The sequence below is a fragment of the Pteronotus mesoamericanus genome, unplaced genomic scaffold, assembly GCF_021234165.1.
Source record: "Pteronotus mesoamericanus isolate MK-2021 breed Mesoamerican mustached bat unplaced genomic scaffold, CSHL_Meso_final contig_164, whole genome shotgun sequence".
In the NCBI taxonomy this organism is placed as follows: Eukaryota; Metazoa; Chordata; class Mammalia; order Chiroptera; family Mormoopidae; genus Pteronotus; species Pteronotus mesoamericanus.
The window spans coordinates 18,204,335-18,217,780 of NW_026555065.1; the positions used below are offsets into that span (position 1 = coordinate 18,204,335).

At 41.1% G+C, this 13,446-nt stretch overlaps 1 protein-coding gene across 1 annotated transcript in view; it reads right to left on the minus strand.

Annotated features, from left to right (window-relative positions):
* SEMA6D (semaphorin 6D) overlaps positions 1 to 13,446 on the minus strand; it is a 54,442-nt gene that overhangs the window by 4,693 nt on the left and 36,303 nt on the right. The window contains exons 2-18 of the mRNA XM_054565462.1: positions 9,945 to 10,107; positions 9,445 to 9,556; positions 8,827 to 8,887; positions 8,645 to 8,707; positions 8,436 to 8,537; positions 8,116 to 8,206; positions 7,561 to 7,680; positions 6,791 to 6,879; positions 5,842 to 6,059; positions 5,601 to 5,732; positions 5,125 to 5,280; positions 4,856 to 5,029; positions 3,444 to 3,584; positions 3,267 to 3,347; positions 2,759 to 2,859; positions 2,319 to 2,375; positions 664 to 828 (exon numbers count right to left, since the gene is read on the minus strand). Coding sequence (XP_054421437.1) covers positions 664 to 828; positions 2,319 to 2,375; positions 2,759 to 2,859; positions 3,267 to 3,347; positions 3,444 to 3,584; positions 4,856 to 5,029; positions 5,125 to 5,280; positions 5,601 to 5,732; positions 5,842 to 6,059; positions 6,791 to 6,879; positions 7,561 to 7,680; positions 8,116 to 8,206; positions 8,436 to 8,537; positions 8,645 to 8,707; positions 8,827 to 8,887; positions 9,445 to 9,556; positions 9,945 to 10,053 — 1,972 coding nt within the window. The 5' untranslated portion in view covers positions 10,054 to 10,107. The remainder of the gene's footprint in view (positions 1 to 663; positions 829 to 2,318; positions 2,376 to 2,758; positions 2,860 to 3,266; positions 3,348 to 3,443; positions 3,585 to 4,855; positions 5,030 to 5,124; positions 5,281 to 5,600; positions 5,733 to 5,841; positions 6,060 to 6,790; positions 6,880 to 7,560; positions 7,681 to 8,115; positions 8,207 to 8,435; positions 8,538 to 8,644; positions 8,708 to 8,826; positions 8,888 to 9,444; positions 9,557 to 9,944; positions 10,108 to 13,446) is intronic.

Genomic DNA, 13,446 nt, shown 5'->3' on the forward strand with positions numbered 1-13,446 from the left:
ACCAAAATCAACAGATGTGAAACATAAATGACAATGCACTGTCACAGACACTGACTGGAAACCTGATCCCATAGTTCAATAAGCACTAAAGAATAGATCCCCCCCCCACCAGACTAATATATCTAAGAAGCCTACTCCATAAGCAGCTATGTTATAACTGCTTCTATTATGGGCTAAAAAGAATAGTTTTGGATAAACCCTGTTATGTCTTATTGCCTGTGGCATTCAAGCAGCTTAGCACCTCACGTATCCTCTTCATATGCATTTTGAACTGTAGATCAACAAAAGTCTGGGACAGGCTCCTAGGCAAAACATCTGATATCTGAGTGTCTGCAATTAACACGTTTTGTTTTCTGATCTGGCTGAGTGACCCTCGAAATTCCCTGATATCCTGAAGTCTCCAGCTCCTTCAGACAGAAATCAACAGATTAGACTGTCTGAGTGGCTGTTTCACTACCCCTTCGTGAACAGTGTCCCGCCCCTCTTGTCTTTTAAGGAATGCGCTCCAGGACCTGGAGTGACGCAGCCAGTGGAGGTGGTGGGAGCGCCAGCAGCAGCTCCCTCCGGGTTGTCTGTGGAGAGCCCTCAGCCCTAAGGCTTCTCAGAGACAGTAGGAATCAGGTTTCCACTCAGGAAGAGGTGATTTCCCTGGTGAGGCCTTACCCTTTGGGATACCTGATAAATGATCAGTAAAATCAGAAGTGTTTGGGTCATCTTGAACTACAAATTTCCGGGAGCTCGTCAATTTAGGTCTCCAGGTATCAATCACTTTAGGTGTGATTTCTGGGATACTTGCTGTGGTAACAGAAGATGTAGATACCTCCATGTCTGTGGTGGCAAACAGATTTCTATTAACGTGGGTCATGTCAGCGGATTTTCCTGACTGGTCTGTTGCGTTTTTAAGTACAGTTGAAGTAAATTTTCAGAGAAAGCCTGTTCCAAGATTTCGTCAAAACACATCCACAGAGACTACACCAAATCCTTTTCTTACAAGGGAAAAATAAACACTAAAAATTAACGATAAAGCTCTATTAAGCAGATTTCAAAATTCACCATACTCAAAATACTCCTATGGCTGCCCCTGTGGTGACCAACGACACTTGCAGAAAAGGTAATTCAAATCCCAAAGATTAATTGCTACTTTTTTCATCCTTTTGTGAGACAACATCACTTCTTTCCTTTTTGTACGTATTTTCCAAGCACTTCCAGAGACGGCTGGAGACTATATTCCTTCACTGGGGGAGCCTAACTGTAGTTTCATCAGAAAGCACCTGGGTAGGTCTGTGTTAACGCTTGATTTGGGACCCAAGAGACCACCTCTGCCTATGTTGTCTTGCTTTGGCGGGGACCCCATCCATCTGGAGATTATTCTCTGCACTGAGGGCTCACTGTCCACGGGAAAGCACTGAAGCAGGGATGAACCTTGCCCGTGCCTTCCAAAATGCCCAGGGAGTTTCTTCCAAAGAGTTAGCAGCTACTCATGCAAAAGAAACGGCATTTACAAGCTGAATTAGGATGTTCTGATACATAAATCTGTCACCCCTTCCCGCCCGCCCCCGCCCTGCCTGAGGAATGAAACTGCTGGTGAGTTTTAGAAGCAGCAATACGATCGGGAGTAACTTAACCTCTAAGCGTATCTATAACTGATATTTTCCTTCAAAATGTATGCGTATGACTTTAGGTTAAAACCCCAGAGACCCCAATTCAGACTGGCATAATGGTCACAGGTGAGGACTCCAAAACAGATACAGACAGAGGGACGTGGGGAGCCCACTAAGCAACTTAATACATCAGAAACCAACTTTATTCAACCAGGAGCCTTTTTCATACCACTGAGACCATAACATTCAAAGTTTCCCAGGATTACTGCAAACCATTCAAAAAAGATCTCTAAAGTTTATAAATACACATTTTGGGGAAATGTGTATTTGTTTACTAAGTTTGAGGAAAGATGAGGAGAGGAAGGGGAAAATAATGAAATTCTGCCATCCATTAAATGGAGATGGCCAGAGGGAACATTCACAATGCACAAGGGTGAGAAGAAAGCTTGGGTGGACGCGTGCAGCTGGAATGTAGTCTATGTTAATCCATTTGATTTTCCTTAGAGGATGTGCCTTGGCCAATGATGGACTGTTAACATGCTCCACAGGGTGAAGTACTGAGTAAGAAAAAGTCTTTTGGTACCATCAGTGGGCGTATGAGTCAAAGCACAAAAATGAAGGGCTGCCAAACTGCGCAAAAGGAGGGGAGAAGGGGCTGAAAATGCTGAACTGAAGGAAAGAAAAGGTTGTTAATTCAAAAAAATTAAAAAAACTAACCAGATGTTGGACCGCCAAATATTTTGTAATCTGGTGTAGTTGAAGTAGGCAAAATTTCTAAAAGAATTAAAGGAACAAGTAATCAGTAAAAAGTAACCAAAAGAAAGCAAAAATGTATGAGTTCCAATTAATTAAAAAAGTCAAAAGAAAAGACTATAAATGAAAAGATTAATCTACTGGTTAGACTACCTTTCTCTACATTTCCTACAAAATTGTAAATGGTGAAGAAAAAAAAAGTTAGATTCTCTAAGGAAAAAAAAAAAAAGTAAGATTCTTCTCTAATGTATCCCCATGACCAAAGAGCTCAGCTTTTGCGAAGTTTAAGTTAAATGCTAGGTGGCATGTGTCCTGAGTCATTAAAAGGCTGGTTGTAAAATAACGTTCACGTGCAAATGTGGTCAAAAAGAAGTGCCAGGAGGACAAGGAAGATTCGGTCTTACCATGGCAGTCCCCTAGATGGGCCGTGTTGCCGTGTTCCGTGTCTTGTTCATATCCTCCAGTGCTGTGGTTATGGAAAGCAAAGAAGTCTTCAGTTAACAGCCTTCATAGGAACACAAGTGATCACCAGAGCAGAACCAAAAACACAAATCGATTAGTAGTAAGAATAGGCAGAGAGAAAAAAAAATGGACATTTCAACACAGCTGAGTATGTCTGTTAAACTTTTGGTAACTGGAATGCTTAAGAAAGCAGAAGAGAATTGTCTTTCTCACAGGTATTATACTGTCTATAATCTCCCTTCCTTCTCACAGCTCCAGATTTTCCCTTTCTTTTTTTACTTCAACAACAACAACAAAGGAAAGAAAGAAAGAAAGAAAGAAAGAAAGAGAAAAAAGGGGGAAAAGTAAAAGTAGTGTTATTGGGAGTTTTCTAAAATTTCTAGCTTTAGAGACATGGGGAAGATAGGAGCAGATGTGGATATCTTGGCCAACGTGACAAAGTGTACTCACAACATCCCTTGGGTGACTCTACCACAGGCCCCCTCGCTTAACAACCAGCCACAGTAGGGGTCCCGAGATGCAATACAAGACCTGCACAAAACCAAAGAGAAGGTAACTTGGGTTTTCTCATCATCAAAGGTCTTAATGCTGCCAAGACCCAGGGTAAGAACAGAAACATCAGCTTACTTTTTACATGATCCATAACGCTCACAGCGACTGAGGGGGATGCGAATAACGCAGCTGGAAAATGCCACATACAAAGTGTGATGATCTTTATCCAACTGCAATGAGATGACCTTTTTGTCCTCCTCATTCTCAGCGTTACATCTGTATTGTGGGAACACATTGTGAAGCCATACATTTAGTAAGTCAAAAGCTACATGAAGTATACCAGGCAAGTGGGGTTTGCTTTTTGCAATTACTGAGAGCTAGGGAGGTCGTAAGGAATGTTCTCAGTAGCAAACCAGGCAAGTACATAGTTTGAGAAGTAATAATTATGTGATTCATCTTCTACTGCTCTGCATGGTTAGTTAAATTTCAGGCTGGACAAAAGGTTTTTTGAGATTGCTTTCCCATTCTGATGACTGAAGAAAATTATATTTGTGAAGATCATTTTGGACTATACAGGGAAAACAAAGGATAACATTTTAATGCGTTTATTTTATTTTTTTATCCTCACCCGAGGATTTTTGTTTTTCATTGCTTTTGGAGACAGAGGAAGAAAAGGAGAGAGAGCCCTGAATGGTGTGGCTCAGTGGGTTGGGTGTCATCCCACAAACCAAGGGATCACTGGTTTGATTCCTAGTCATGGTACATGCCTGGGTTGTGGGTTATGTTCCCAGTTGGGGTCATGGAGAGGCAACTGATCAATGTTTCTCTTCCTCTCTTTCTCCCTTCCTTCTCCTCTTCTAAAAATAAATAAATACAGTGTTTTTAAAAAGAGAAAGAGAAAGAGGAGTATCGATGTGAGTGAGAAACATCAATTGGTTACCTGCTCGTACATGCCCTGACCAGGGATCAAACCCAAAACCTACGTAGGTGCCTGCACCGGGAATGGAACCCATGACCTTTCAGCCTATAGGATGACATTCCAACCACCAGAGACACACCAGCCAGGGCTGTTTCAATGCAGTTAATCTTTCTGTGCTGGGTGTTTCTGGGATCTCTCTTTAGTCTCTTTTGCTCTATTTCTCTCATCTCTTTTTTGTTTTAATGATCTCAATATCTTTTATATCTGTGGTTGGAAAAATTGTATTCTGTGTATGTGTGTGTGTGCCTGCAACTGTTGGCTGTGTGAAGCACCCTGAAATTTATCTGCAAGGTAGGAAGGGTGGTGCTAAAATGCTCTCAACTTTCACAGGTGAAATAAAAGGGCTGAATTATTTTTAAACTCATCAATGCCCACCTCCAAGCCCCAGTACACTCAGGGAGAAAACAAACCCAGGATTTATTTCAGTGAGAATAAAAAAAAAAAAAACCCAAAACACTAATATGCCAAACCACTGCTAATTTAGAGGGCTGAAAGGAAATGACTAGATGAAATAAACTCCGGAAATTTTTGAGCAGAGCTGAAGAGTATTCTCGTAAAATATACCTACTTTGCATGGTTGTATGCTTCAATCTCTTCCAGTAATACGCTGTCATTCAAAGAGAAAGAACTGGTCTTTGCCAAAATTTTAAGTACCACACCAGCTTCTGAGCCAACGAAGATGACAGTGTAGTTCTGGTAGGGTCCAGCAGAATGGTCGACAGCGATGGCCGTCAGCCTGTACCTGCCGGACAAGGAGGTGAGCCAAGTCAGGGGGTGAGGCCAACAGGAAGGGAAGGTACTGGTTGGAAGCGGGTCACCCCTTCCGAGTGGTGTTACCTGATCCGAGTCTTTGTGAACCAGGGCTCCTCTGCAATGGGTGGGACTGCAGAGTCCATCAGGGGGTGGGATTTGATGAATGACAGGGTTTCATCCGGAAAATCAATGGAGGTCTTATAAGCTTCAGCGAGGCCATGCTTTGCACAACAGCCGGGCCTAAAAGGAAAACAGTGTTTTTTGCCCCCGCATCATAAATCGTATCTAAGGAATAAGTAAGTGTCCATTCTGAAAGAAGAGGTCAAGAGCAAAAAAGAGTAAGCGAACACTAAAGAGCAGTGCTATTTCCCCAATTCCGGTGGCTTTTCCACATCCATGCTCACAGGGTTATGCTGACTGACTGATTGACTCTCTGTCTGTCATGCTGCACGCAGACCCTTCCCAGTGTGGCAAGGTGGCCTGTCTGCTCCCTGAGGATGGGTGCTCCCAGTGGCCAGACGGTTTTGCTAGAGACAAAAACCCTTTTTGTCTTTCTTTACCTTGGCTTTGGTACTTTGTCTTCGGGGACTGCTGTCCAAACAGAATCTGGAGTTTTCTGTTCTTTAAATCGTCCTTTGAATACTTTCTCAATGTCATCCATGCTAAACGCACAGACTGCAGAACCGGGAATGCTGAAAAGGGGGACAACCGTCAGAAACCCATCAGGCAACAACAGGCCTGTTCGTGGGTCCCACAGGCCAGCACAGAATGCCTTTTGAGGTGCCCAGGGTCGGTTCTCACCTGTTGAGCTGGGTGGTGAACACCCCGACCACTGTGGGGATGCCATTGATTTGTATTATGTCTGTAATCGACTGCAGAACATCAAAGTAGAAAAACGAATCTCCAGGGACAGAGCAGTTAAGCCGAGCCTTCAAGAATGACGTCCAGTGCTTCTCCAGGACCCGCTGGGAGCCACCCATGTCGTTTTTACATATGCGGGCCACACGGGAATAGACAGCCTGCCCACGGGACAAAGGAGAGCAAGGGGTTATGGGCATGGAGGGGGAATGAAAAACTAAAGCTGCTATTTACGGGAGCGACAAAACATGCTACAGATATATCTGGTTAAAAAGAATCTAGCAGTCTTGTCTCTAGGGATCTGTAGCCTAAGAATGTAAATGAGAATTACCTGTGAGGAAAAAAAAGGCCGTTTTCCTGTTCTACCAAATGAGCTCCCCAACAAGTGAGCCATGGAACTGCCTGGCTGAGTGGAAACCATTCCCACACTTTATGTCGCACTTTGCTTCTCCTATTGCTAATGAAATGCGCCACCCTTAAACTTGACATAGAAGGGGTGGCAATAATTTAAACTCAGATGGGCTTTTACCGAAGCACTTGAAATTGAACAAAGGCCTCTACTTTCCATCCTGCCTTTGACACACAGAAACAATAAACTATCAATGGATTGCTAAAGAGTTAAAGAAGCATCCCAAGCTCAAGGGTGCCTGGAGAGCACTCTCTGTCGAGACAGGAAAAATGAAACCTTCCCAAGGTCCAAGGCTGTTGTTCCAGGTCAGGCCATTGTTCAGGTGTTTCTCAGCAATTATTCTCATGATAAGCTACTCGCCTCTCTGCACTTGGCCCTGAATGCAGTGAGTGCTGGAAAACATGCAGAGACCCTATCTCTACCGCAGCGGGCTCAATTCCATGCAGTAAAAGTCCACCATGCAAGTCGAGCACATATACTTGCCTTGCCTAAATTATTATGTTCCACAGCAATTTCTCGAAAGAAGAAATAGACATAGTTTCCATATTCTATGGCGTGAAGAAAGTGTGGCTCTGAAAGAAAAATTACAAACAAACTGGTTCTTAAAGGATAATTCAATTAGTGTACAACCCTGACTGCTAGGCATGACTGACAGATGTCACATAGCTACATTCAAGCCAATGAGAACTTGGATGCATCAGTGAGTCTGAGGAGTCCTGACATGGGCGGGTTGAAACTCCAGGGAATGCAGGGTCTTTAATGTCAGCTAATGGGCTGTAAAAAGCCTATAGGGAACTGAACTACAGCAAAGGTCTTTGTTTCAACAGATTTATTCATTAGTCTATTTAACTAGGGAAGAAAACCTCTTATGTTGAGAATTTTTTTAAAATCTTGATTTCTAGACTCCAAAAAATAAAATGATTCTGCAGATATGACCTAATCGATGCTCACTGTTGACTTTCCAGGATAGGTAGATGAGAGGGGGCAAGGAGTATTGTCACACTGAAATGGGATCTCTTTTTTTTTTTTTTTTGAGGTCACCTAAGATAAAATCCTGGATGACTCTACTTTCTTGCCTTGGCAACAGGTCTCTTCATTCCATCAATGCCCCTGTTCACAATCAAGCAGCTTATATTTGGTCTAAATACACATTATAAGGCCATGTACAGAACCTCCCGATGCCCACAGGTCCTGTTCCCACCTGTCCGTCTCGCTACCCCGGGCAACCCCACAACTCTGCTCTTCAAAGATACCTTTTATCCATTTGGAGTCATATTTTATTGTACGAAGGGCAGACCCATCACCCATGCTTCGATAAATAACAGCATCACTGGCCAAGAAGTCAGCCACCGTGGCAGAATACAGTTTCCCATCTGAAATCAAAGTTATAATTTGAATAAAATAATCATAATTATCCTGCAGTGTGTTGACCTATGTAGTGTGTTATACTCTCTGAGTGCTTTCACCTGTTATCCCCATCTATAGAAATAAAGCTGAACCCGATGCTCATCATCAACCTGTAACAGGTTGGCCCATAATTTACCTAATTTTATAGATGAAGAATCTAAGTATCAAAAAAGTTAAGCAACTTATTCAGGGTCACTAGTCTAGCTAAAAACAGAACCAAGAATACTATATTATAATATGCTTACTTTAATTCTTTGTTGGGAAAATTTCCATAGCCTTTAGACTTTGAAACACTTGTATCGAGGTAGCTATCCTATTTTTGAGCTTTTTTCTTCCTTTAAATTCCTTTTGCACCTTCAATGTCATTAATCATTTATATTCATTACACTAAAGGATCTTACCAGCAAAAAGGGCAACATTGGTTTGTCTGGCATCAAATGGGCATCTTGCCAGGCCACTAATTTCTTCCCCATCATATTCTAAGGTATTCAACTACAAAAGAAAAATAAATAGCTAGTGTCACATCTGTTCAATGTACCTGTTTGAAAGCAGTACTGTTTTATTTGTACTGAAATTCTATTTGAAGAATTCTGTCTTTATTCTTCCATAGCATTAGAGATAAAACAAATTACTAGGTTATAATAGAAAGGGTTGAACTTAGCATACTAGTAAAAGAAGAAAAATTAGTGAAAAAAAAGCACATCATATAAAATATACTTACTCTATAGTATCTGCACATGGGATTAAATGCATTGGTACCACATACAAAAACCATCTCATCGTTTCTTGGAACAAATACTTTAATAAAGTTGTGGCATTCATCCTAAAAAGGTAGTAATGACATTAATATTAGATATTCCATAAGCTGACATTGTGGGGTCAAGACCACAGAAAGAATAACTATAGCAGTCACTTGTCTGTTTTACTTACTTTATGTTTGCCTTTCATAGCGCAGTTTTCTCGGTCCTGTTGTCTTGACCGCCATGTCAGCTTCTGTATTAATCAAGCAAAACCAAAGTTCAGTTTTTGACTGTGAAAATTTTGGGAGGGGTGGGGGACATTATCCAAGTTCTGAGGGAATGCAAGTAAATTTGCCAACTACACTAGCTTACCTTGGTCGGTATTACTTCTGTTTTGGGGATTTCATTTAAGTTTACTGTATAAACTTGATCCCTGTTGGAAACAAGGCAGTAAGTCATATCATGTGAATGCATAAAAATGTTAAGCTGCTTCTTATTTTATTTTTACAGATCTGCTTTTATTGTGTTTTTGAGATCATTTGGATTTTCTCTGTCTCCAGCAAAGTCAACAAAGGGTACTTTTTCATTAGTCAGAAGCTTTTATATATCACTATGGTTAGGGAGCAAAGAAAGCTCATCTCTCCAGGCGTGGGTCAAACTGCTGCTCGTATTAGCATGGAGAAACTTCTAATATTTGCTTGAATAATTCCAAGTTAAAAAAGAATAAAAAAAGATTATTTTCCCCTGCTGCTTTAGGAATAAAGAATGATATATGCTTTCTTGATGGCAGCAATAAAACCACACCGCTGAAGGGTTTTGCTCTGCATTTTGTTCCTGGTACACAACACTGACTCTTCTCTGTGAATATTTTTGGCTACTTGCGATTTTTGATCACAATCACATATTAGCTTTTCACGAACTAGACACATTAATGCAAGCGCCACAAGAGAAAGGAATTTTAATCTAATAAGCCAATGAGAGGAAAATTACCTGCCAGCAATATAAAGTGTGTCTCGAATTTTCAGCATCAGCTGAAAGTCCAGCCGGTGCTGCGATTCATTGCCTGAAGGGCGTCCTCTAAAAACCGGATATTGCCTTGAATCTGCAAGTAAAAATGGGCTAAACCATCAGTCAGGATTATGGAGCTAAAGAATCAATATACAGCATTGATTAACTGTATATACTAGTTGTAGAAGGGTTTTAACCAAATTCCTCTCTTCAGGTCTTGAATATAAATGAATAAGGGACAGTAAATGCCAGCAAATGGTCTTTTTCTTTTAACTGAAAATATATAACCTATATATGGGCTGCTTTAGAAAAGCACCCAACAAAACTGTCCCATGTTCTCCAAACACAACTGTGAATAAATTAATATGCAAAATATTTTTAAGGCATTCCTATAAAACTCTCTAAAAACAAATACGCTTAGAAAAATCAAAACCAGGAAAGCTTCCTTCTTAGAAAAGGAGAATGTTCTTGGGATCACTTACAGTGATAGTCAACAGTATTGAGGGGTTCGTCATCTTCAGGAAAGCTGACCGCCCTCAACTGGGAGATCATCAGGAGCAGCATGTAGGCACAAAGCAGGAAGAACCTCATGGTGGGCCAAGGTCAGGTCAGAGCTGCCCCTCCTCAGGAATCCCACTTTGCTACCTAGAAAACAGTAACAATTTGGAAAGACCTCTGTGCTGTGATGTACCTCTTTTCTTACTTGTAATCAGCTCAGTTCTCGCCACCAGCTCCCTCCGAAGCCCTCCTCCCTCCAGGAGCGCTGGCCGTGGTGAAGGAGGTATCTCTGAAAACACAGGCAAAAGACGGCAGTGGGCCAGTCCTGACGAAAGCACCTGCTGGGCATATGGACGTTCTAGGCGAATTTGCAAGAGTTTTTGAGGTAACTATGTACGTCATCACAGCAAAATCCCCAGAACCACAAACAGAAATGCTGGCTGCTGACTTGGCAAGAAGATGGGCAATGCTGGGATTAGAATTTTAATTAAACTCCAATCTGCTTCCCTGCCCCCAGCCCTGAAATATATCCAGTAGAGCTCGCCTCTGCCCCTCATGAAATGCCCAGGCTGCCTCACAAATATCTGGGGAGCTGAGGGTCCTGTGGCCCCTCATCTGATCTTTGCTTAAGGCATTGCCAAATCCCCAGCATTATTCAAGCCAGAGCTCTAAATTCTTAAGTAGAACAGTTCCCTAAGCTTAGTAACACCAACATGGAAGCAATGACATGAATGACCTTGAATCAGGGCTAAAGAGAATTAAAAGAAATGAAATGATTTCACGATCAATCAATCAAGCAAAGCAGGCCAGGGATGAAGCGGCACAGCTGCCGCCAGACCACTGGGGATGTCTACACTTTGCATAAAACCATTTGGAAGCAAACCAATACCCTAAGTACGCCTGTCCTCTTAGCTTTATTGAACTTTAGAGCCATAGGGGGCCTTAGGGACCATCTAGTCCAACCTCCTCATTTTTCAGATGAGAACGTTTTCTGGAAGGGCTGGAAAAATGGAGGGACTCACTGAATTCCATGAAGCTATTTAGGAAAAGAGCAGAGTCCAGACTCACATCACCTGAGTCCCATCCAGGCCCTTTTCATCCAATTAGATGATGGATTTTTGTCCTCAAAAGTATCGCATTACAAAACATCTTTTTGGGGTAGTGAATACATTCATTATTTTTATTGAAGTGGTATTTCACAGGTGTATGCATATATTAAATTTTATCAAATTGTACATTTACATATGTGTAGTATATTCTGTCAATATCTCTATAAAGCTTACAGCATTGATTGTATAATATTAAGTGTCAAAAATTTTTTTTAAATCTTCAAATGCTATTCATTTATTACAAAAATAAATTAGGGCCCTACTGGGCCAGGTGGGTGGGTATTTTTGTGAAACTGTAAATGTTCCCAATAACACCACCCCTTCCTCAACCAAAATAATCACTTACAATTACCATATTGAACAGTAAAAACCTTAAGGTTTATCTTCAGTTTCATGTGTCTAATAACTTTAGGGGAGAAGATAAGAATTGCTTCAAATTCTGGGGGATTCCAACCACTCAACCAGGTACTTACTATGCCTCTTTTATCTTCTGAATGTTAAACACACAGGCGCATAGCGCTCTATGCAATGCTTCACTATTTCTCTTTCTCACTAAAGTAAAAGCCAGGTCTACGTGAGTTTTAGAATCCTAGTTTAAAAAAAAAAAAAAGAGCATGAGAGAGAGAACAATATTGTGATACAATTTTTCTTCACGGATAAGTAATCCATTGGTAAGTTAGTGGGATCTGGGGCAGCGTCTTTTGTACTCGGGTGAAAGAGTGGGGACCTTGCAGTCAGTCTGACTGGGACAGAACTCCATCACTTACTAGCTCATTGACCCAGCAAAGGTTCTTTAATTTCTCTCAGCATTAGTTTTGCTTTTTTAAAATGTATAATATGTGGATAGTACCACCTTCTCTACAGGATGAAAAAGAACTAAATGCCTGGCACATACAGATGGTGAGCAAAGTTAGTCTTCCTCACCCATTTCCTGCTGGACATCATTCATATGACTAAGTTGACCTTACAAGTCTGAGAAGGGCCTGGGAGAAAGAGATCATAAAATATTAAAGGTATTTAGACAAATTTCTTTTTCAAAAATGAAGAGTTATTTTACAATGTAAAAGAATTATTTTTAGAATAAATTTTACAACTTGAGCCCTTATCACTCCTGGAAAAACAAGTAAAAACAAAACCCAACAACCCTACCATTCTAATTCAACAACTGTGATGACTGGGTTCTAGTCTTCTCACCACATGCACCTATTTTCAATCATGACAAGAGGACCTCTTTCAACCCACCACTTCTCCTGAAGCAGTGTCTTCCTGTCTTGCCTTCCCAGGGTCTTGCCATTTATAATAGCCCTACGTAGTCGAAGCAGTATGAAAATACAAAATGTTGCCCTGAAAACCAATTCTGTTGTGACATTAATCCAAAACTTCGTTCTCTGAAAATAAAGTCACTGATGTTTTTTCAGAGTATCAGGGAAAAAAATTAAGACACACCAATCAATCCTGAAGAAACTTAGAAATAACTGTGTGAAAACAAGAAAACAGTTCTGTGTGTGACTCTTTTTTCACCAGGACAGGTAAGTGAATGGTTCATATCACGGGGGCAGAGCTGCAAAAGCAGGGCCGGGAGGGCTCTCACCAGGAAGAGTGTCTGTCACAGCTACCTGTGATTACCGCACTGAGGTTGAGGACGGACTCACTGCTGACTCACTGGCTAGCACCAGGCTGCTGGATGAGTTATCATTTCCTGTAACTCATCCATCTGACATGGCAAAAGGCAATTTCTCCTCAGACCCCTCCCCCTGCCAATCTCATCCTCCAAAAATAAAGCCTCACCACTAATTGTTTCCTGTCCCTGACTACAGCCTTTTTTTTTTTTTTAAAGAATTACTTTTAGATTTGCCATGGAAATTATAAATGGAAGTATTTAATGTAAAATATATATCAAAGAAAGGCTGAGTAGGAGAGGGAAGGATCTAGAAATACCTGAGAGAAGGTACCAGGAAGGAAATTTATTTGCATGTAAACCCTCAGACTACATAGCTATTACCTTATTTAAGGTACTAGCTGAGAATTCTAGGTCTCAGTAAAACCATGAAACTAGTTATGCTGAAAAAGGGCCAGTGAAGAGGCAGGACAAAATGTTGGAAAAGAACATAGACCGTGGGGTTAGAATAATCCATGTTCAAACTTACGTGTGCCATTTACTTCCTGGCTCTGGGACTCTGTTTAAAGTACACTTAACCTCTTTAAGCTTCAGTTTCCTCAAGTGTAAAATAGAAATAATTACATTTTCTACCTCATAGGCTCTCCTAAGGATTAAATGAGATAATCTATATAAAAAAATCTAACATAGAACCTGGTCCACAGTAAGTCTCTAGGAAATTTCTGTGAATATTGTCATGACTATTATTGTTATAGCTAC